This window comes from Anthonomus grandis, chromosome 2, assembly GCF_022605725.1.
Source record: "Anthonomus grandis grandis chromosome 2, icAntGran1.3, whole genome shotgun sequence".
Classification (NCBI taxonomy): Eukaryota; Metazoa; Arthropoda; class Insecta; order Coleoptera; family Curculionidae; genus Anthonomus; species Anthonomus grandis.
Genome location: NC_065547.1, coordinates 20,977,750 through 21,000,753, shown reverse-complemented (window position 1 = coordinate 21,000,753; position 23,004 = coordinate 20,977,750). Strand labels below are relative to the sequence as shown.

The window sequence follows — 23,004 nt, the reverse complement described above, 5'->3', positions numbered from 1 at the left end:
TATGCGACTCACAATACGGTTTGTGTTTTTTGCAAACGAAGTCATTATATTCGAAACTGTGCAGACTTTCTTAAATTATCTGCGACCGAAAGAAATACGCATGCAAAAAGACTTAGGTTGTGCATAAACTGTTTGCGTCCAGGTCATTTAAATACGGTTTGCAGATTAACAAACTGCAGAAAATGTAACGGTAGGCACAATACTTTGTTGCATATTCAATACAACAACGAAAACGTACACGATAAACGCGAAAATAATACGACAGAGAACGCAAGTGTCTCTCTTACCTCTTCTAATATCGCTGCGCAAGAAAACGTTTTACTCGCAACTGCTTTGGTGCAGGTTGTCGATAAATTTAATAAAACCCATACGGTACGCGCATTACTAGATTCGGGTTCCCAATCTAGTTTTATTTCGTCTAAATTATGCGATCTACTTAATTTGGAAACGGAAACGATTAACATGGCCGTCGTAGGTCTAAATAACAATAAATCACAGATTAAGAAAAAATGCGAAATTTGTGTTGAGTCGCATCACAGTGCATATTCGGTAAAGATATCGTGTCTCATTATAAACGAAATTACTAGTGTTCAACCAACTACGTTCGCGGATATTACTAAGCTAAATATTCCAAAAAACATAATTCTTGCAGATCCAGATTTTAATAAGCCTGGTCCAATAGATTTGCTTATCGGTGCAAATCTATTTTGGAAATTAATGTTAGTCGGTCAAATACATCTTGCGCCCGATCAGCCGGTGTTGCAAAAAACATCCTTTGGCTGGATAATTTCCGGTAACATTCCTGGCAATTCGAATGCGCAAACTCATTGTAGCTTGTCTTTAAATTGTGACATCCAAACCCAGCTAGCAAAATTCTGGGAGCTGGAAGAATGTGTCATAAAATCAGCCTTATCCGAAGAACAAAGGTTATGCGAGCAACATTTTGTTGAAAATACGAAACGCGACGTGGAAACGGGTAGATTTACTGTCTCCGTTCCTTTTAAGGCAAGTGTGAGTCAGCTAGGTGACTCGGAGGAACAGGCTCGAAAACGATTCTTCTCTTTAGAAAGAAAATTTAAACATAATCCTGACTTACGAGAAAAATACGTTGACTTCATGACAGAATATAAGGCGTTAGGTCACATGACCAAAGTAAATAAATTAGACAGTAAAGCGATTCAATACTACTTACCACATCACGGAGTGCTACGCGAGGATTCGGTTACAACTAAACTTCGAGTTGTATTCGACGCTTCGGCTTCCACAAGTTCGGGTGTATCTCTCAACGACCTTCAAATGGTAGGTCCCACAATTCAAAACAATCTTTTATCCATACTTCTAAGATTTAGAATTCATACATTTGTTGTAACGGCCGATATCGAGAAAATGTATCGGCAAGTACTGATCAAACCCAATCAACGTGCCTTCCAACGAATATGTTGGCGTAGTGATCCGAACGCGGAACTAGACACATATGAACCTTATACGGTTACTTACGGAACGGCATCTGCGCCGTTTCTAGCTATTCGTTGTATAGTTGAGCTTAAAACTGTAAAAAAGATTACCCGGATATATCTCAAATAATCGAGAACGACCTATACGTCGATGATCTAATTTCCGGCTCCGATTCTATTCACGAAACAGCGCGTGTTGGTACGGAAGTTTCCAGAATTTTGTCTGAAGGTTGCTTTAAATTACGCAAGTGGCACTCAAACAGCCATAAAGTACTTAAAATTATACATGGCGAAGTACCTTCGCAAAACACAGTTCAATTCGGGGAAGATAAAAACGTTAAAACTTTGGGCCTCGGTTGGTCATGCGACACCGACAATTTGACTTTTAAGATCGAGTCTCAAAGCATTAATGGTCGCATAACAAAGCGAATCATTCTCTCTGCGGTTGGACAAATATTCGATCCCCTAGGTCTATTATCTCCGTGCATTATTAAGGCAAAAATTATACTTCAGAAGCTATGGCTCGAGCGACTAAACTGGGATGAAGCCGTTCCCCAAAATATACATACCGATTGGGTTAATTTTATAACTAAAATTCCTCAGCTTAATTCGCTGACTATTCCAAGACATGTAATTGTGCATAACACACAATTAATTCAATTGCACGGTTTCTCGGATGCCTCCGAACATGCCTATGGAGCGTGCATTTACTTACGTTCCATAGATCAAAATAACGACGTTTCAGTTAAGCTTTTATGCGCAAAATCTAAGGTAGCGCCGTTAAAAACAATAACGATTCCTAAACTCGAATTATGTGCCACTGTTGTTTTAGCAAAATTATTTAAAATCGTGAAAGAGTCATTAAAGATTCAATTTTCCTCTGTTACTCTATGGACGGACTCGACCATCGTTCTCGGATGGTTGAAAACCGAACCGCATAAACTAAAAACATTTACTGCCAATAGAGTCTCTGAGGTACAAACTTTGACTAATATTTGTAAATGGCGACATGTTCCTACCAAGGACAATCCCGCAGATCTCTTGTCGAGAGGCGTTAGTCCATGTGACTTACAAGAATCTGATCTGTGGTGGTCGGGTCCTCGCTGGCTAGGAAAATCCGAATGTGACTGGCCTGAAGAAGTATCCGGTTCAATTAATTTACCTGAGCTTAAGTCGGTTTTAAAAACCTTTACGATTCATTGCTTAGAACCAATTATAGAAATAAGTCGTTTCTCTTCGTTAAGCAAACTTATTCGGACAGTAGCTTTTATTTTAAGATTCGTTGCCCTTATTAAACGTTCTGAACGAGAAAAAGGCCCTATTAAGGTTTGTGAGCTACAAAAGGCATACAAATATATCTTAAAAGTGTCTCAACGCGAGTCATATGCAGCAGAAATAAACGACTTATTAAATAACCAAGAAATAAATTCTAAAAGCAGGATCCTCAACCTTAATCCATTTCTCGATCAAGACGGTTTACTGAGAGTTGGAGGTCGCCTGAAGAACTCGGATTATACTTACGATAAGAAGCATCCTATTATAGTGTCTACAAAACATCCTCTATGCAAGTTAATTTTTAAATCAGAGCACTTGAAATTACTGCATGCAGGTCCTCAGCTTTTACTTTATTCGTTGCGACAGTCGATTTGGCCTGTATCCGGCAGAAATCTCGCAAAATTAACAGTACGACAATGCGTAACTTGTTTTAGATTTAATGCGAAAACAATAAATCCAATAATGGGTAATTTGCCGAAAAATCGAATAAATGCTTGCCATCCTTTTAAAGTTTGTGGGGTAGATTACGGCGGACCTTTTATTGTTAAAGACCGTAAGGGTAGAGGCTGTAAGACTTCAAAATGTTATATGGCGTTGTTTGTATGCTTCGCTGTAAAGGCAGTTCATATTGAGCTGGTTTCCGATCTTTCAACTGATACCTTTTTGCTAGCGTTAAAACGCTTTATAAGTAGACGCGGGAAACCCCAACAAATTTACTCTGATAATGGCACCAATTTTACTGGTGCCAATAACGAACTGCAAAATTTGGGAAGTTTTTTGTTCGAAAACCAAGATAAAATATCTGACTCATGCTCATCTGAAGGCATAGGCTGGCGTTTTATTCCGGCTCATTCGCCTCATTTTGGTAGCCTCTGGGAGGCAGGTATAAAGTCAAGTAAACATCATCTGAAGCGAGTGGTGGGCAATAATATTTTAACTTTTGAAGAGTTGACGACAATACTTGCGCAAATTGAGGCGATTTTAAACTCCCGTCCACTCTCACCGCTATCAACCGATCCCAATGACGACAATCCTTTAACTCCCGCCCACTTTCTCATCGGCCAACCACTAACGTCTATCCCGGAGCCTGACATCACTGCGATACCTACTGGTAGACTTTCTCGCTTTCAACTTCTGGAACAGATGCGACAAAACTTTTGGCGACGATGGTCGAAAGAATATGTTTCAGAACTCCAGCAAAGGACCAAGTGGAAGAAGACGCAAGGCGAGCTGCAGTCAGGATCCATGGTACTGCTGAAGCAGGACACAGTTAGTCCTATGAAATGGAAACTTGGGCGTATACTAAGCTTACATCCTGGGAAAGATGGAATTTGTCGTGTGGCTTCCATCCAGACAGCAGACGGTATCATTCGTCGAGCTTTTCCGAAAATATGTCCTCTGCCCATTGACGATTGAAAGTCATCCCTTTCAAGGCCGGGGGCATGTTGGCAAGTCAACAGCGGCAACATCGACAAGCAGCAGCGAGTGCATGGTCAGCCGCCGTGATGCTCTCTCTGCCACCGACCGCCGAAACGATCGTGTTAACCGCGTTATAAGTTGAAGTATTTTAATGTTTTATGCGGAATAAACCATTTCTATATAACGATATGCGTTTTTGTACAAAAAATTAAAATCATACAGTCCACTTATATCGACAGGAGATGTAAAGTAAAAGGTTTTCTAGCGCCTCCACCATTTATTGTAACTTATAACTTCATACATGTTCGCCTTTAGTTCTTAATGTAAACCTTGCTTAATGTAAATAGTTATTTTTATAGGAATATTTAGTTTTATTTGGTTGGCAATTGTGAGTTATAAAAGCGCATGAGGGGGCTCTCCCTCCCCCTTTTTTAATCTGTACATAGAATGGTAAAGAACAGCAAGACCAATATAAACACTGAAGACTGAAAAACAGGTGATTTTAATTTCCCTCGAAATTCCTAAAAAACATATAAAATATTAAGAAAACTAAACGTTACACATGTACGGTTCATGTTGGGGCGCTTTTTGGTGTCTTTTCATTTTGAATAAACCTGTTTAGTAATTAATAACAATCTTTATTTTATGCCCCACGCAAGTGGTTATGGGCCCAGGTATCGCGGATCGCCGGAAATTAAGACTGATCGTTGTGAATTAGTTAAAAAGTGCACGAGCCGGTAGTTTAGGAGTTTCGAGTTATCGATAAAAAGTACGTCTTTGCTGTTGGTTTCAAGGGCGGTTGTTGTGTTGTGTTCAAAGTAAATAGTCATGGAGAAAGGGCAAAGTACAATGGTTAAATTATGTGGCAATGAAAACTGCGTTCTGTGGGAGTTCCAGATTTGGGTCATGTTAAAAGGCAGAGGACTTTATGAGATTGTAAGAGACCAGCTTCTGGGGATGAGCTGGAAAGTTGGCTTAGCAAGGATGCCAAGGCACAGGAGCTTATTGTATTGAGGGTTGACCAAGACCCGTTAACTCATCTGCTATCATGTGAAACCTCTTGTGAGATGTCGATAAAGTTGAAGGCAGTATTCGAGAGAGAATCTCAAGTAAGCATACATTTACTTCAACAAAGATTTTTCAACATGTCTTTTAGTGACAGTAAGACTGTTTCTGATTTTATTTCACAAATTGAAGAGCTGAAGACTAAATTGAAACGCGCCGAGGAAGCTCCGATCAGATAGAATGATTATTACAAAGGTGTTAATGTCCCTTCCGGACAGATTTAAGCATTTTAAAAGTGCTCGGGAGTCTGTATCAGAAGAGAGTCAAACATTGGCACAGCTTACCTCAAGGTTGTTGGTCGAGGAAGACAGGTATAAGTCCACAGAGGAGCATACAGCCTTAGCTGCTAGTTTTAGTAAAATAAAACTTAAAGAAAACGAAGCCAGGAAATGTTTTACGTGCAATAAAGTTGGTCACATGGCAAGGGAGTGCCCAAGTAAAACAGAAAAGTGATTCTAGGACTGTTTTTTCTATCAAAAACCATAAGATAGAAAATTGTTGGCACCGGAAAAATAACAATCAAAATGGCAAAAAGGACGGTGACCAGCCAGTTGCTTTAGTTAGTTAACTCCAAAACCGAGGTATGTGAAGATTGGTGCCTCGACACAGGGGCTAGTGAGCATATGTGTAAAGATCTAAGCATGTTTGAGACTCTGAGAGAACTTAAAAGTAGCCAGAAAGTAAGAGTTAGCAATGGTGATCTTTTGGAGGTTAAACGCATTGGAATTATAGAGTTCAAGCTTCTTCAGAAAATATATGGAGAGAAATTACATTAAATGAGGTGTTTGGTGTACCGCAACTGGAATTCAATCTTTTTATGTGGGTTGTGCTTTGGACAAGAGCTTTAAGATGGGCTCAAATGGTAAAGGGTGCAAAATTGTTAACAAAGACAATGATGTTTGTGTTGTGGCAACCAGAGACAATAATATGAACAAGTTGAGATTTGTAGGTGCAAATAGGGCTACAAGTAACTTTGTAGAGTGTCATCAGAACTGGCTCGGCTGAGAACTCGAGAACCGAGTGTAAGTTGAAGGTGCTGAGATCGGACCATGGTTTGCCGTTTATAAACCATCCCCTTTCTGAAGTTCTGAGATGTAAGGGTGTTGTACATCAGAGGTCAGTTGTGTACACCCCTGAGCAAAATGGTCATGCTGAGAGAGAGATGCGAACTCTAGTTGAGGCAGCTAGAACTCTATTAAATGGAGGTCAGAAGGAATTACGGGCTGAAGACATCAATGATGATGTATTTATAGAATTACCAAAAGGATTTAAAGGTAATGAGGAAAAAATTTGCAAACTTAAAAAGTCTTTATATGGTTTAAAGAGTTCTCCGAAAAATTGGAACTTAAAATTTCATAATTTTATGTTGGCTTTAAATTTCAAGAGATCTGAATTTGAATACTGTTTATACACTAAAATTACTGAAAAGTCTAAGGTGTTTTTGCTAATATACATGGATGATCTTTTATTATCGGGAAATGATTTAAATGAAATTGAAAATGTTAAATGCAGGTTAAAAGAGAGTTTTGACATAAAGGATTTGATTTGAATTAGTAACTTTTTAGGAATTAAGGTGAATCATGATGTTCTTGAGGGCAAAATGTTTTTAAATCAAAGTAAATATTTACGAGGCATTCTTAAAAAGTTTGGAATGCAAAACTGCAAGCCTTGTAAAACTCCGATGGACTTGAATTTTAGCCATGATATTTTAAAAAGAGATTGTTCTAAGAGTACAGAAATTGAACATAAATGTAGAATGTTAATAGGGTCGATAATGTACGCTTGCACAAGACCTGACTTATGTCTTTGTATAAGTGTCTTAGTAGATATCAATCTTGTGCTTCTTTAGATTTATATCAGGCACTTACAAGGGTAATGCGATACATTCAGGGTACTTGGAATTATAGTTTAGTATATAAAAGGAAATCAGTGACTGATAAAAGTGACATCGTTGTTGGGTACGCGGACCACCAATTGGGGCGGTGATAAACTGGACAGAGAGTCAACTTCAGGTTATGTCTTTAGAGTTTTTAATTGTGCGGTTTCATGGTCGTCGCGAAAGTAGTGTAACGTGGCTCTTTCATCGACTGAGGCAAAGTATGTCTCATTAGCGTTAGCTGTAAGTGAATCGTGCTGGTTAAGAAATATTATTGATTTTAAAATCCTAAAAAATCCTGTATAACATCATGACAAAACCACTTGGGAATGATTTATTTTGTAAGTTTAGGAATATGTTAGGGTTAGAATAAGGCATTTACCATTGAGGGAGGAGTGTTAGAATACAATGGTAAATAATATTACATGTTCTCTCTTAGGCGTTAGTTTACATGCACGGTTCATGTTGGGGCGCTTTTTGGTGTCTTTTCATGAATAAACTAGTTTAGTAATAATTAACAGTCTTTATTTTATGCCCCACGCAAGTGATGTTCACAAAATATGTTGTTATAAATATTGAATTCAATTTAACCTATTAATACAAGCTATTTTGTTTCAATTTTTTTTTTAGATACTTTAGCCTTTATAGAGCAGTGTCGTTCATTTAATTCATTTAAAAAAAGGAGTTTCGAAAATCATAATATTATCAATTAGCTTACTTCTGATCTAATTTGATTTAAAAAAATATGAAAAATATAGGTTTATAAAAGCAAATTTAAAACTATCTAATTGAGTATTAGAACAATACCTCAGAGATAGTTTTATAAAGAATGCATTATAATACGTCATCGTTCCGTAAATAAAACAACAACGTAGTATCCCTACTTCATAACGCACACCACGAATTTTAAAGTGAACCAATAGCTCCCTATATACCTGCGCAGACATACCCCTCGGTTCGGTCCGCCAACGTCATTCGGCTCATTCTCTGTTTTCGTGTCGTACGCCACGTTATTGCACCCGGGTTTTTCGTAGTTTTTCGCGTGTGTAAGCCAAATTTTTTAAATTTTTATTCATTTTGTTTGTGGAAATGTCAGAGAAACGTAAGAGGCGTTATTCCAGTTCAGATTCGGACGATGAGGATTATATTCAATGGAAAATTTCGAAATTGAAAAAGCGGTTGAAGAAAGGGCGTGGAAGAAGCCATCATAGCCGCTCTCGCTCACAGAACGACCGTCGGAACAGCCTGAACTTGGGCCCGAACCTGAGCGAGAACGAGAGTGACATCAGGAGATCGTTGAGGTCAGTGTGACCGTCTATATTTCAAAATCCGAGCTGCTCTCGCTCTCAGACTGAGGACGCTGACCCCGTTGACGAATATTTGATTTCTTCAGAATATTCGGAGGATGATGATGTACCATTATCGATTTTGGCCGCTTATGCAACTGGCATTAGAGCTCCCGCCAATGAAACGTCAAACTCAGATGTGTACTCGCTTAATTTGGTCATTGTTTATTTTATTTTTATTTGGTTGGGGATTATTGTGACAGAAAAAATTGAATAACCCCCGTTGGTTTTATTTTGAAGTTTAATTCGGTATAATATTATGGTATATTATATTGGATTGGATTGGATTGATATTATGGTATATCTTTCCTTTGACCGAGCTTTTGACATTAGTCCTGGGACCTCTAATATTATGGCATATTATAGTAAATAGGTCATGTATAGTATTATGGTATATTATACTAAATAAATAGGACCAGTATAATAAAATATTATACTTTTAAAAGTGGTGTCACCTACCTAGCTTTTCTTTAATCCTAATGTATTTTAATAAAATTGTTTACCTTTTTCTGCGATATTATGATGTATTTCAGACAAAACCATTTATAAGTTTTTACTATTTATGGTAATAGTAGTTTTCTTTGCTTACTGTGGAAATGGTTTCCAAAAGTACTCGGTAAAGTACAAACAATCTTATTAGCAAAGTTCTAAACAGTAAATTTCTTTTACAGAAAACCGAGAAGGTTTAGATGCGATGCCACCATCTTAGTTCTTTTGGGGGACGAGCAGCCACCTCCAGAATTACGAGGCCCTAACATTCATGAAGATGTTGCTAGTAGGTGGTCCTTCATTCTTACTAAAGGGCTTAAGGAAGAGACAGTAAAAAGCTTATTCAATAAATACCCACCGGCAGAGAACTGTCCTCACCTGAAGAGACCCCAAATTAATCCGGAGATCTCTTCTGTATTAAACGAGCAGGTCTCTCGTAGGGACTCCAATCTTAGAGTCCTTTAAAACCAAATTGGAACAGCCATTTCAGCCTTGGGACAGCTGACAACAGCTCTTATTTCAAAAGGGGGGGGGGAGCACTCAAAGGTCCTATGTGGAGCTAGCAAGTGATACCAGCAGGCTGCTCCTAGATTTTCACCATAAATATTCAGTGGTTCGTAGATATTTATTACTGCTTAATCTTAGGAACCATTTAAGGGACACCTTAACAAATGTGTCCTCAGATGAATGGCTATTCGGAAGAAACCTTGGAGAGCGGATAAGGGCCTCCAAGGACATCGAAAAGGTTGGACTGGATTTAAAGCATGCGAGGTCATCCAGACCTAGTACCTCAACCAAAAAGTTTCCGGCACCGGTTCAGAGAAACTCTCAACGTTCACCTCGACAAATGCAGCAAAAGGGGAACTATCGCGGTGGACGGCAGAACAGGACACTTCCCTCCCAGTTGGCCCATCAAAGGCCTTATGCGACCCAGAGAAGGTCGTCCAACCAGGACCGTCGTCGATCGTCCACCGTCGCCCGTCCAGCCCCGAGACACAGTCGATAGACGATAAGGTTAGTTTAGTAGGACGTTTGTCAAAATTTTTGGAAAAATGGAAAGAAATTACCCATGACAAAAATATTTTATCCTGGATATAAAGTTTAAAAATTCCCTTTTTAACTAAGCCCAGACAAAGCTTAAGGCCTTCCGTGAGGCAGTGGACAGACTCTGAAAAAACTGCCTTAAGGGAGTCACTTGACGAATTGTTGGCTTCCGGTGCTATTAGTAAAGTAGATCATTGTAGAGGAGAATATATCTCTAGTATATTTTTAGTGCCAAAACCTGACGGTTCTAAACGTTTAATTTTAAACTTAAAGTCTCTTAATAAATTTGTCTCTTTACAATATTTTAAGCTGGAACACCAAAGAACGGTTTCCAACATTATTCATAAAAATTTTGTCATGTCTACTCTGGATCTTAAAAATGCTTATTATTTAATTGCCATCAATAAAAATTATAAGAAATTTTTGAGATTTATGTTTAACGGTGAATTATTTGAATATAATTGTATGCCATTTGGCCTTAATTGTGCCCCATTTATATTTACTAAATTAATGAAACCTGTTCTTTCTCACCTCAGAGGAAAAGGCTCACTTTCAGTACTTTTTCTTGATGATTTTTTGCTCTTGGATAAAACATTCAAAGACTGTCAAGAAAATGTTTTAAAAACTGTCAATTTTCTTGAACATTTGGGTTTTGTTATTACTTATAACAAAAGCCAATTAACCCCTTCTCAGACATGTCGTTCTCTGGGGTTTAATTATAAATTCACTAAATATGACATTGTGTATACCAGATGACAAAAAGCCTCATCTTTTAAAATGTGTTAAATTTTTGTTTTTTTGTAAAAAGGTCCAAAACTTGTAAAATTCGCACTTTTGCTCAAATTATTGGTAAATTAGTATCTGTATGTCCAGCTGTTCCTTTTGGCTGGATGTATACCAAGCTCCTAGAGCGAGAAAAGTTTTTAGCACTAAGGCGAGCAGATGGTAATTATGATAGAGTCATATATCCGTAGAATATATCCGCAGTGATTCATGAAGATTTAAAATGGTGGTTAACACATTTAGAAAACAGTTGTAATTCTATATCAAGTTAAGTTTTTTCCATCTAGAAATTTTTTCAGATGCTTGTTTAACAGGTTGGGGCATTCACTGTAACAATATAAAATCACATGGTTTCTGGTCATTAGAAGAAAAGAAAGAGCACATACATTTTTTAGAATTGAAGGGGTGCATTTTTTGGTCTCAAATGCTGTGCTAGTAATCTTAATAATGAAAACATTCTTCTGCGTATCGATAATACAACGGCCATTGCCTACATTAATCGAATGGGGGGGGATTCAGTACCCTAAATTAAATTCCCTCTGTCGGGAAATTTTGCAATGGTGTGAAGAGAGGAATCTTGCTATCCATGCTTCTTACATCAATACTAAGGAGAATGTGATTGCACATTCAGAATTTCGAAGGTTAGATTTCGAAACAGAATGGGAATTGAACGATAAATTTTACAAACAGGTAATCCTAAAATTTGGGCGACCAGACATAGACTTGTTTGCAACTCGCATCAATTCCAAATGTTCCCTGTTTGTTTCTTGGCACCCAGACCCTCATGCATTTAAGGTAGATGCCTTTACTCTTGACTGGAAAGATTTTAAATTTTATGCTTTCCTGCCATTTTCTTTAATTCTTAAAGTTATGCAGAAAATTATTAAATATAAAGGAGAGGGTATTGCAATTGTACCTTATTGGCCCACCCAGCCTTGGTACCCCGTTTTTATATCTCTTCTAAAGATACCTCCTGTTTATTTAAAACCCAACGAAGAATTACTTTTATGTTTTGATAGGTCTCGATCGCACCCTCTTTGGAGGCAACTTACCCTGGTGGCAGGATATTTATCCAGCAGGCCTCAGAAAAGAGGGGGACACCAAAGGCCGCGGTGGATGTTTGCCTGGCATCAATTACTTCTTCCACCATGAAACAGTATGACTCGGGCCTTAAACAATGGTACCAGTTCTGTCATTCAAGAAACAAGAACTGTTTTTCTGCCTCAACTGAAGTCGTTTTAGAATTTTTGCAGAAGCAATACAGCAGGGGCTGTTTATGTGGAACACTAAATTCCTATCGTTCTGCTATAGCCCAAATTTTAGGACCCTCTTTAGCTGAAGACTTCCGTGTAAAAAGGTTTTTTAAGGGTGTCTTTCATTTAAGACCCAGTTTACCTAAATATGTTAACACTTGGTATCCTTTGCAGGTTTTAAATTATCTAAGGTCTTTAATAAATGAAGTTGTTTCTATGGAACTAATTTCAAGTTGGCCATGTTGTTGGCCCTTACTTCTGGCCAGATCGTTCACACCCTGTTAGTAATAGAATGTCAAGATATAAAATCTTCCTCCCAGGGGGTTAATCAAATATTCATTCGTAACCGAATAAAAACTTCTGGGCCAAGTAGAAAACAACCCATCATTTCTTTACCTTTTTATGAACAAGATAAGATTATTTGTGTAGCTACCAATTTGCAATAGACTTTTCATAACCTTTAAAAGACCCTATCACAACGCGTCATCACAAACAATTTCTCGATGGATCCAGAATGTTATGGTTAAGTCAAGCATTAATATCTCAGAATACGAGATACGCATCTACATCTCTAGCAAATCGTAGAGGTGTTTCGATGGATGTTATTAGGTCAGCAGCAGGCTGGACCGATTACTCAAAAACATTTGCTAATTTTTATAAGAGACCTGTTTCTGATCCGTATTCTTATGCAAGAGATATATTAGATTAATTAAAGTGACCTTGTTATTAAAATATATTATTTGAATACAAATTGAAGTTAGTGTATAGAATATATTTCTATATTTTGTATATATATTTTTTGTTTACTTGTTTTTTGTTTTGTTTGGATTGATTTATTTCGTTACCATTTAGTCATTACTTAAGAATATAATAGCTGATAGATTTGGAAAATTTTTTGTTTTTGTTTGTTGTTTAGAGTAGAGTCTCATTTGCAGTGTAAAGTCTCTACTTAAACTTTAGGGTTATACTTAGGTTATTCAACAATATATGCCTTATTAAAAAGTCTTTTTCCACTAGAGTGTTTGTTTTTATTTCTAATTTTGTAATAAAAGATTCCTGTGTTAGTCTACAGATGCACAAATTCTTTAAACATCTACGTTGTTGTCTTATTTACGGAACGAGGACGTAATATAATTACTAAATCAAACGAACTTACCTGTAATGAAGTTCGATTGTAATTATATAAGTCCTCGTGAAGTAAATAAGTCCCATCCTCCCTGTCTTTAAGTGTAGATACCCTTTTTTTGTGACACTGCAGACTAACTAGTCTTTAAAATAATGAGCCGGATGACGTTGGAGGACCGAGGGGTATGTCTGCGCAGGTATATAGGGAGCTATTGGTTCACTTTAAAATCCGTGGTGTGCGTTATGAAGTAGGAATACTTCGTTGTTGTCTTATTTACTTCACGAGGACTTATATAATTACAATCGAACTTCATTACAGGTAAGTTCGTTTGATTTAGTAATTATACTTATTCCAGTCAATTAATGCAGTTAAGGATTTATTTATCATGGAATGTTTGAAGTAATTCAAATTTAAGTTCTTATTTTTTATAAATTTGGTCTTAATTATTTTAGGTCAACTGAATTATTTAAAATAATTGAAACAAATATTCACTGCATTTACGGATTTATTTAGATCCTTAATTCAGTTACTGTTTTATTTGAATATTTGAAAACTCCATTCATTGTGAATATGTTTTAACTAGGCACCTTAATCAAGATCTTAGAAAAAGTTTTTTTTTAATTGTTTAATAATAACCAAAAATGGATCACCATCCTTCTTCATGCAGCAAACTCCTAAATTAAATTCGGTCTGCTAAGCCATTCACCCCAATTATAAAAAGACTTGAGAAGAAACTAGGATTTAAAAAAATGTATTTAATTTATTTACAAATAACAAAGTTAAATATAATGAACTCCAGGTAAATGAAGTGTTATTTACCAATGACAAACCTAGTAATGTAAGTTTATTAAAAGACGATAACTTTTTGTATAAAAGGTATCTATAAAACTCCTCCGCAACTGTTTATGATATTTATAATATAATTGTAAAGCAAGTTAATTTTTTTAACAAATCTATAGATTCTAGATCTCTTCGCATTCATTCGGGTATCATAACTGAAACCAACATAATACATAAAGTTAAGATATTGTATTTAAAGTTATTATGATGCCATACGACAAGCTTGATTAGGTGGGTTGTGATCCCACTATCTCATGTTGTTTCAAAAATGTAGAATGTTAATTTGTCTTGTTTTTTGTCATAAACTAAATTTGCAAATAATAAATAGTTTAAAAAATTTACACCACTTGGCATATTAGCCCCAGAATGGTTTTAAATTACCACTTTTAACATCAATTTGGTAGCATGTAGGTTGGCATTCTTAACGGTTCATTAGTTGGTCCGTTAGTTGGACCGAAATCTATCGAATATTTTTGGAATAAGCCTTACCTCTTTTCATCCTCTGTTCATTACAGTCTTCAAGTGAGACAGTTTTTAAATAGGGCCTACCCTCGTAAGTTTGGATGGAGAGGTACAATTCGTTGGGCACAGCGCTCTTCTGACCTCTACCCAAATGATTCTTTTCTATAGAGTTACTTTAAGGACTTACGGGTTACGCCAAGGAAATCATAACGAGGAAGATCTACGTTGCCAAATAATTACTGCAACTAGATTAATTCGCCAAAATAAACGCTCATTCAGAATGTTTAAGAGGAATTTTATACGCCGATAACACTTATTGTAAATAATACAAAGAATATCACATAAAAAAATAAACAAGCAATTTTTTTTGCCTATTTCTTGAAAAAAATCTATATTTTATAAGGCAATAACCGATAAGGTATTCAATTTATACCTTGCTGCAATAATTATATAAATCGTAAGTTTTTTAGCTAGAGGATTTAAAGTTAAGTACTTATTTTTAAAGTTGATGTGACAGCATGCGCAGCACGTCGGCGAGTAAGATTTACAAATAAGATCAACGGTAGAATGCAAATGTTTCTCGAATGTTTGGAAAACATTAGACCAGAAAGTAAAGAAGAAAAAACAATGTCATCGACAAATGGACTTATTGTAATTTAAATTTCCTTTTAGAAGCTCTTCTTAATATAACTCTAAAAGTCGAAATATTTTTTATTCAAGTTCAGTCAAAAACTGCAGATAGTATATATGTGTACACTAAAGAATGTAATACTATGCATAAGTATGTAATGTAATATATGAGGCCATTATTTGCAAAACTCGCTAATCGACATTTTTACCGAAAATTGTTTTTTGTGTCAGAAATGTTCATTTTTATAAGGCTAATAGTTTGGTCGAGTCAGTTCCGCGCTAAACAGGCTCTTTGATACCTAAATATCATATCAAAAAGGCTTGTAATTTGCAAAACTGGCTCTATGCTTCGCGAAATTAGTTGCAAAACTCGCTGAATGCGTTTGAACCAATAGCGCGCGTTAGAATATTCACGTGACTTTTTGCAGCTGTTTATGTGTTTTTACGTCTTATTTGCAGTCGCAGCGTGTGTCATATTAGTTGTTATCGTCCGTCTTATTTCAACGATTGTTGATATTGTTCAGTGTTCAATTATTATTTTAACGTCTTATTTGCTATGGAAATACTACATGCTAGTTCAAGTGTTTTACCTAGCCCTGCTGGGAAAGGACGTAAGAAAGAACGTCAGCCAGAAAACTATAAAAGAAATGTTGCCAAGCGTATGCGGTAGGTATATCATTTTTTAATGTGTCATAGAATCTTTTAATTAATCCCTGCTGTTCTATTCTAGACATTTACCACAGACTCTGGCAACGTATCCGACCTGCAAGCATGATGGTCGACCAGGACAACCTTATTATTGCACGACACTAACGATGGCGCAGGTCAAGGAGTGTCACGCGTACTTGTACGAATCTAAAGACAAGATAGAACAAGATAGGCGAATACTGGCTTGCTGCACGGGAAACAAACCCAAAAGAGGTAAAACAGACCACGCTCAGGTTTCTATACAATACAATATCCGTTTGAAGGATGGGCACTTGATAAGGGTATGCCGAAATGCCTTTTTGGAAATATCAAATTTTAGTAAAGATAGAATTCAAAGGGTAATGCGAAATTATGTGCTTTTCGGGGCTCTTCCAAAGGAACGCAGAGGTGGCGATCGAGTAGGTGTAAAAAATATTGACAAGCAAAAAAGCATAAAGCAATTCATTGAATCAATTCAGTGTGTTGAATCGCACTATTGCCGAAGCAAGTCAAGTGTCCGGATGTATTTACCTTGTGACCTTTCTTTTAAAAAGCTCTACAATCAATATCTGGCAAAAACCCCGGAAGGTATGCATGTAAAAATAAGTTATTTCAGAAAATATGTAAATGCTAATTACAATATTGCATTTGGGACCCCACAGACTGACTGTTGTTCTTTCTGCCTGAGGACGAAAGAACAGATTAAATCAATGACATCCGCGAGTGGTAGGCATCAATTAATTGTGGAACATCGCATCCACGTATTGAAGGCAAAAACCTTTTTCAAATTACTTAAATACACTAAACCAACAACAGTTACCTTTTCTTTTGATTGTCAAAAGAATCTGGCCTTACCACGGTTGCCTGACCAATCTGCCTACTTTAGCCAGCAAATTAATTACCATAATTTCACAGTCGTATGTGGTAGCTCCCAGACTCAATTAAGAGTCACAAATGTCTTTTCATACTTATGGACCGAAATTCAATCTCCGAAACATTCTAATGCTATAACATCGGCTGTTCGAGATGTTTTGATTAACTTCAATTTTGAAAATTCCGTAACAAAAATAAATTTATTTGCCGACGGGTGTGGCGGCCAAAATAAAAATACTATAATGATGGCAATGCTGGCCCACTGGCTTCAAGAAGGGGCGCTAAAAAACATTAAATGTCTGGAACTGATTTTCCCGATGGTTGGACATTCCTTCATCCCTCCCGACAGGGTTTTTGGTTTGGTCGAAAAGGACATAAAGAAGACACCAGTAATTGTCGAACCTTGTCAATATGATGACATAATTAAAAAACATGCCACTGTTCGAAAGTTAGGGGTTGACTGGAGACTATTCGACTGGAGAGCAGAGACCAAAAGAGTAGTGAAGAATCCCTCATCGTGGCATTTTGCCTTCAATAAAGCAAAACGTTTCATTTTCATCAGGAATAATGGTACTGTTCTGGTGCAAGGCGAACCTAATTATCGCACTAATATTGGGCAACCTAAAGGTATTTGCAAAAAAAATTGCAAAGTTTCCTCGCTATCGCCTAAAGAGATACCATTAGGCAATCAATTGAAGGGTGACAAAAGTACAATTGACAAGTTGCTGGCTCAACATTACGGAAACGATTGGAGGAGTCTTCCACAATTAACTTTCTATAAAAGTCATCTCACAAAGCCTGCCGCTGCACGCGAAGAAGACGATAAGTTGTAGGGATGCCAAAATCAAACTGAGGATTTTCCTGTTTGAATAATTTATATTTTGATTTTGTTTTGACTGAATTTCCAACATTTATTTTTGTTAGAAAAAATGTTTCTTTGTTTTTTATGCAGTTAAATAAACGCAATTAGGATTTGTTTATGCTTTCACCCTAGTTTTAATATTATTATCATGTTTGATTAATAAAGGGAAGAACTAGAAGATATATATTTTTTTAATTTTATTTGCAAAACTCTCTCTATGCACTTTATTTATTTATTTTTAGCAACATTTTTAGCGTTTTAGATTTCTAATTAGTGGTTTTGCTTTTCTGTACCTACGAAGCTACCAGTAAAAAAAAACAGCTAAATTATAATGCATTAGTAGTTCTGTGAGCATTTTTTTCATTTCCTGAACAATTTGCTTTAAAGCATAGGACGAGTTTTGCAAATAATGGCCTCATATATTATGTAAGTACGTAATAAATTTTGAAATACACGTAAAGGAAATTCATGTAAAATTTCGATGTTACGGTTATATTCAATAAAAATGATATGTGTGGTATCCAAGAGAGGACTGTTAGAAGTTGTAAATGAATTTGCGAAGCTTGTTACCTAACCACAATATGTAGTCTTTAATTAAGCTCGCGGACTATTTTAGACCCCTGTCAAAACATGACAATGGTACGCTTGCAGCGGACTATTGTTTTTTTGGTTTTTGTAAAAGGACAGAGCGTCGATCTGCCTGTTTCGTTGCAACTATGAGTGTCTAAACAACCTTGGCACAAAACCAATGCCTTTACCGGTATCTAAGTAGGTTAATCTTGTAAAAGGTGATCGGAGATGGACCTTCTCTTTTTTTGTAACCAATAAATTAATCAAAGATGAAAGAACTCTTTTAATACACCCGGCTGTCTATCGCATGACCAGGAGATCCTTATAGCATCATACAAGGTTCAAATTTGTATATATTTTGTTATTGGATATTAATAAGAATATGTAATATAAACATGGAATTATATTTCATAGCCACGTCCTTATATAGAACACTAGGTAGTAACGTTTTCAGTTGCTACACTACGCACTGTAAAATAAAAGATAAGAGAAAACTACCTGTCCTAACCCAGACCCTTCGCTCTAGGGATCCTCATTACGTTTCAGTGCGTCGCACGCGACACTGTATTCTTTCTATCCGCGATTCGCTGTTGATTTATCAGTTCTTTTAAGAGTGTTATAAAATGCCGAAACGATCGAAAAATAAGAGTTTTAAACGTCGTTTATTACAGTTTTTAGAAAATGATTCATCTTCTGACTCAAGTAAGTACATAATTTAATTATTTTCAGTTTATTTGAATGTTTGAAGCCCATTTTTTCGAACCGCATATTGTTGCCGTTAGATTACGGCACAGATGTAAATAGCTATTTACATCTGTGATACCAGCTGTGTATGCAGTTCATGGTATCTTGGCCTTGGAAGGGGATGTGACAAAAACAATCGCTATAGACTCCCTTTGCTTGAGTTTTTCGTTCATCGAGTTTAAAGATATTGGAGTTCACAACCGTGTATGCGGTATTGTGTTTAGGACAGTTAATATTTCCTGTTGAAATTTATTGATTGTGTATGCAATTGATTTTTATATTTTATGTCATCGTCACACGTATATGTATGTATATGTATGTATATGCAATGTACTATGTATGTAGTACAAAAGTAAATTATCTTCTGGCTATGTATGTAGCTAAAATGTCTTAATGCCATACAAAGTAGATTTTAGGCACTTGACAAATTTAGCAAAAGATTTTTTCTTTGTCTTCAGGTAGTTCAAGCGACGAAGAATGTTCTTTTGAAGTTTCTAAACGACGCTCTACCAGAAATCATAAGCCTTTTGTACGCAAGCGTAGGCGTATTATTTCTGATTCATCGTCTTCCGATGAATCAGATAAAGAAGATACCGGCAGAGTAGATCAAACAGTTGTGGTGCAAATTGAGAAAAATTATGACGACATACTGGGTGTAGATCCTTCAAAAGAAGACACTAATTATGGACCTCCAATTGACAACAACATCCTAAAAAGATGGTCAACATATATCTTAAAGGGCTTTGAAAAGGGGGTTAGAGAGGATCTTTCAAAGATTAAAATCCCGGAAAACTGCCAGATCTTTGACGCACCAAAAATAAACCCGGAAATTGCATCAGTTTTAAGCAATATGGATGCCAAAAAAGATAATTTTTTGGCAGGATTACAAACTAAGCTGGGAAAAGGTTTAGGTCTATTGGGTTACACGGTGGATTCTCTAATTAAAGATGACAGTATAATTAACCCTAGAGAGATCAGTAAAAGCCTGGTCGATGTAGCAAAGGTATTGTCTGAGGTCCAATTTCTTCTATCCATGCACAGAAGACATCAAATTTACCCCTTAATTGGAGATCCAGTCGCTTTAAAGGTTGCTAATGAAGCAAAACCGGACTCTTGGCTGTTCGGCGAAGATTTTAATGAAAGATCTAGAGCAGCCAATGAATTAAAGAAAAATTCTTTCAAATTGGGTTTGCAAAGGCAGAAGATGGACCAAAAGAAATTGGAACAACCCACTACTTCTCGCAGTAATTTAAACTTCAAGCGCCCGTTTTCGAGAAATCGTTTCAAGAAGAAGGGGGACACGCCGGAATACAGACATCAGAATCCGAAGAGGAGATACTACCACGAGTCGGACAGAATAAAAGTTCGGAAATACAATTACAACAATCGAAACAGGTTTTAAATCAGGTAAATCCAACTCCTATTGCTGGTAGAATAAGATTGTTTTATAATAAATGGCAAAAAATTACTCGAGATCCCACAATTTTAAATTGGGTTCAGGGATACTCTATACCTTTGAACTCAAGGCCGCATCAGGGTAAAATTTTACCTGCTGGTTTCTCTAGTAAAGAGGTTACTCGATTAGAGGCCAGTATTAATCGCCTTAAAATGTTGGGGGCTATTGAGAGCTGTAGTCATAAAAATGGTGAATTTTTATCACCATATTTTTTAGTTCCCAAACCTAATGGAGATTTCCGTTTTGTCTTAAATTTAAAGAAATTTAATAAATTTGTTTTCACTGAACATTTTAAGTTAGAAAATTTAAAAAATGTTAAAGACTTAATATCTGAAAATTCTTTCATGGCCGGTATCGATTTAAGAGACGCGTATTATTACATTCCTATTGCTAAGTCGAGTCGTAAATACTTAAGATTTAAATTTAAAGATGATTTATTTCAATTCACTTGTCTACCTTTTGGTTTATCCACAGCGCCATACGTATTTTGTAAATTGTTTAAACCTATTATGTCTTTCTTGCGATCTAGAGGGTTGACTTCAGTAAATTATTTAGATGATTTTTTAATAATTGATAATTCAGAAAAGGAATGTAGAGAAAATTTCAATATAACTTCTAACTTACTTTCTGATTTAGGTTTTCACATAAATTTAAATAAATCTCAATCTGTACCTGCCCAAAAATGTAAATTTTTAGGTTTTGATTTGGACAGTTGTAAATTAAAGATATTTTTGCCCAATGATAAGACTAAAAAATCCTTAGCTTATGTTAAATCAATTAAAAAATTTAAAAGGGTTAAAATACGTGACCTAGCAAGGTTAATCGGATATTTAGTGTCTATTTGTCCTGCTTTTACAACAGGATGGTTATATACAAAACGATTAGAAAAATTAAAATCCGAAGCTTTACGCAAATCAGGTCAAAATTTTAATTCTTTTACTTCATTAAATAAAAAACTGTCGTGAAGATTTAAGATGGTGCTGAAAAAATATCTATTTATCTGGAAATAAGATGCATCATAATAATTTCTCAATGGAAATTTTTGCAGATGCCTCTACTTACGGATGGGGTGCTGCCTGCGAGGAAAAGTATGCTCAGGGATTTTGGGACCATTCTCAGAAAAATAGACATATAAATTTTCTAGAATTAACAGCAGCTTTTTTAGCTGTACAAAGTTTTGCCAAAGAAGCCTCTAATTGCGTTATTTTGTTGAGGAGCGATAATAAAACCGTTATTTCTCTTATTAATAGAATGGGTAGTTCGAAGTATTATCATCTTCATTTGTTAGCAAAACAGTTTTGGGAGTGGTGTCAAGATAGAAATATTTGGGTGAAAGCTTCGTATATTGCATCAAAAGAGAATGTAATTGCTGATAGAGAGTCACGAATTAAAGATATCGAAACAGAATATTGTTTAAACAATAACGCATTTAATAATATTGTTGCTTGTTTTGGATTACCAAAGGTAGACTTATTTGCTTCTTATTTAAACCACAAATGTGATATATATTTCTCCTGGAAACCAGATCCGGCATCTTGTGTAGTAGATGCTTTCTCTGTTTCTTGGTCCTCTTTGTCCTTTTATGCTTTTCCTCCCTTTCCACTTGTTGGAAGGATGTTAAATAAAATTTATGATGACAAAGCTGAAGGTATTGTGGTGTTACCTGACTGGGAAAATCAGTATTGGTATCCCCTGTTTCTGAAACTATTAATTTCAGAACCAAAATATTTCAAACCGAGCCCTAATCTTATCTTATCTCCTTGTAGACAAAGCCACCCCTTATGGAGCAGAATTACCCTGGTTGTCGGGAGATTATCCGCCAAGCCTATACGCAAAGGAAAATAGATATAGAACATATTCCGATTCTTTTAAATTCTCTTAGCGAGAATACTATGAAACAGTACAATTCATCATTCACAAAATGGTGGAATTTTTGTAAGCTTAAAGAGTTTCCAATATTTGAACCACGTTTAAATAATATCTTAACGTTTTTGAATGAAGAATTCGCAAACGGCGCGTCTTATAATTCCTTAAATTGCCATAGATCTGCACTTAAAATTTTATTTAACATTGCAGACAAGGATGGCATACTGAAAAGATTTTTTAAAGGAGTTTTTAGGCTAAGGCCTGTTTTCCCTAAATATAACCAGACTTGGGATCCTAAAATAGTATTAGATTTATTGGCTAAGTTATACCCTTTAGAGACACTTACTTTTAAGCAACTTACTCTTAAACTGATAACTTTAATTGCCCTAGTTACTTCTCATAGAGTACAAACAATTGCTGCTATTAATGTTTCTAACATTATTGAAGTTGACGACTTTTTTAAAATATCAATAGACGCTTTTTTAAAAACTTCAGCTCCTAATCGCCCTCAGCCCGTTTTAAAGATTCCTAGGTTTATGGAGAAACCAGAACTTTGCGTTGCGTTAACTTTAGAAAAATATTTGAAAGTGACTGAATCTTTAAGAGGTGATATTATAAGTATATTTATAACAATTAAAAAACCATATCACAAAGCATCTAATCAAACTTTGGCAAGGTGGATTAAATCAGTTTTAAGTTCATCCGGTATAGACACGTCAATTTTTTCTAGCCATAGCACTAGACATGCTCCCACCTCTGCAGGTTTTTTAAATGGTATTGATATTGAAACTATTAGAAAGATGGCTGGGTGGACACCTAATTCAGGTACTTTTGCAAAATTTTATTGCAGACCTATGTGTAATGAGGAATCTTATGGAAAGAGA

At 36.0% G+C, this 23,004-nt stretch overlaps 2 protein-coding genes across 8 annotated transcripts in view; one reads left to right on the top strand and one right to left on the bottom strand.

The window, feature by feature from the left end:
• Positions 1–23,004, bottom strand: part of LOC126748915 (biotin--protein ligase) — a 227,154-nt gene that overhangs the window by 29,512 nt on the left and 174,638 nt on the right. The window lies entirely within an intron of this gene.
• LOC126748995 (uncharacterized) lies at positions 15,225–17,662 on the top strand. Its single transcript, XM_050458585.1, has 2 exons — positions 15,225–15,728; positions 15,793–17,662. The coding sequence occupies exons 1-2, from the start codon at positions 15,619–15,621 to the stop codon at positions 17,453–17,455; spliced, it is 1,773 nt and encodes a 590-aa protein (XP_050314542.1). The 5' UTR covers positions 15,225–15,618; the 3' UTR covers positions 17,456–17,662.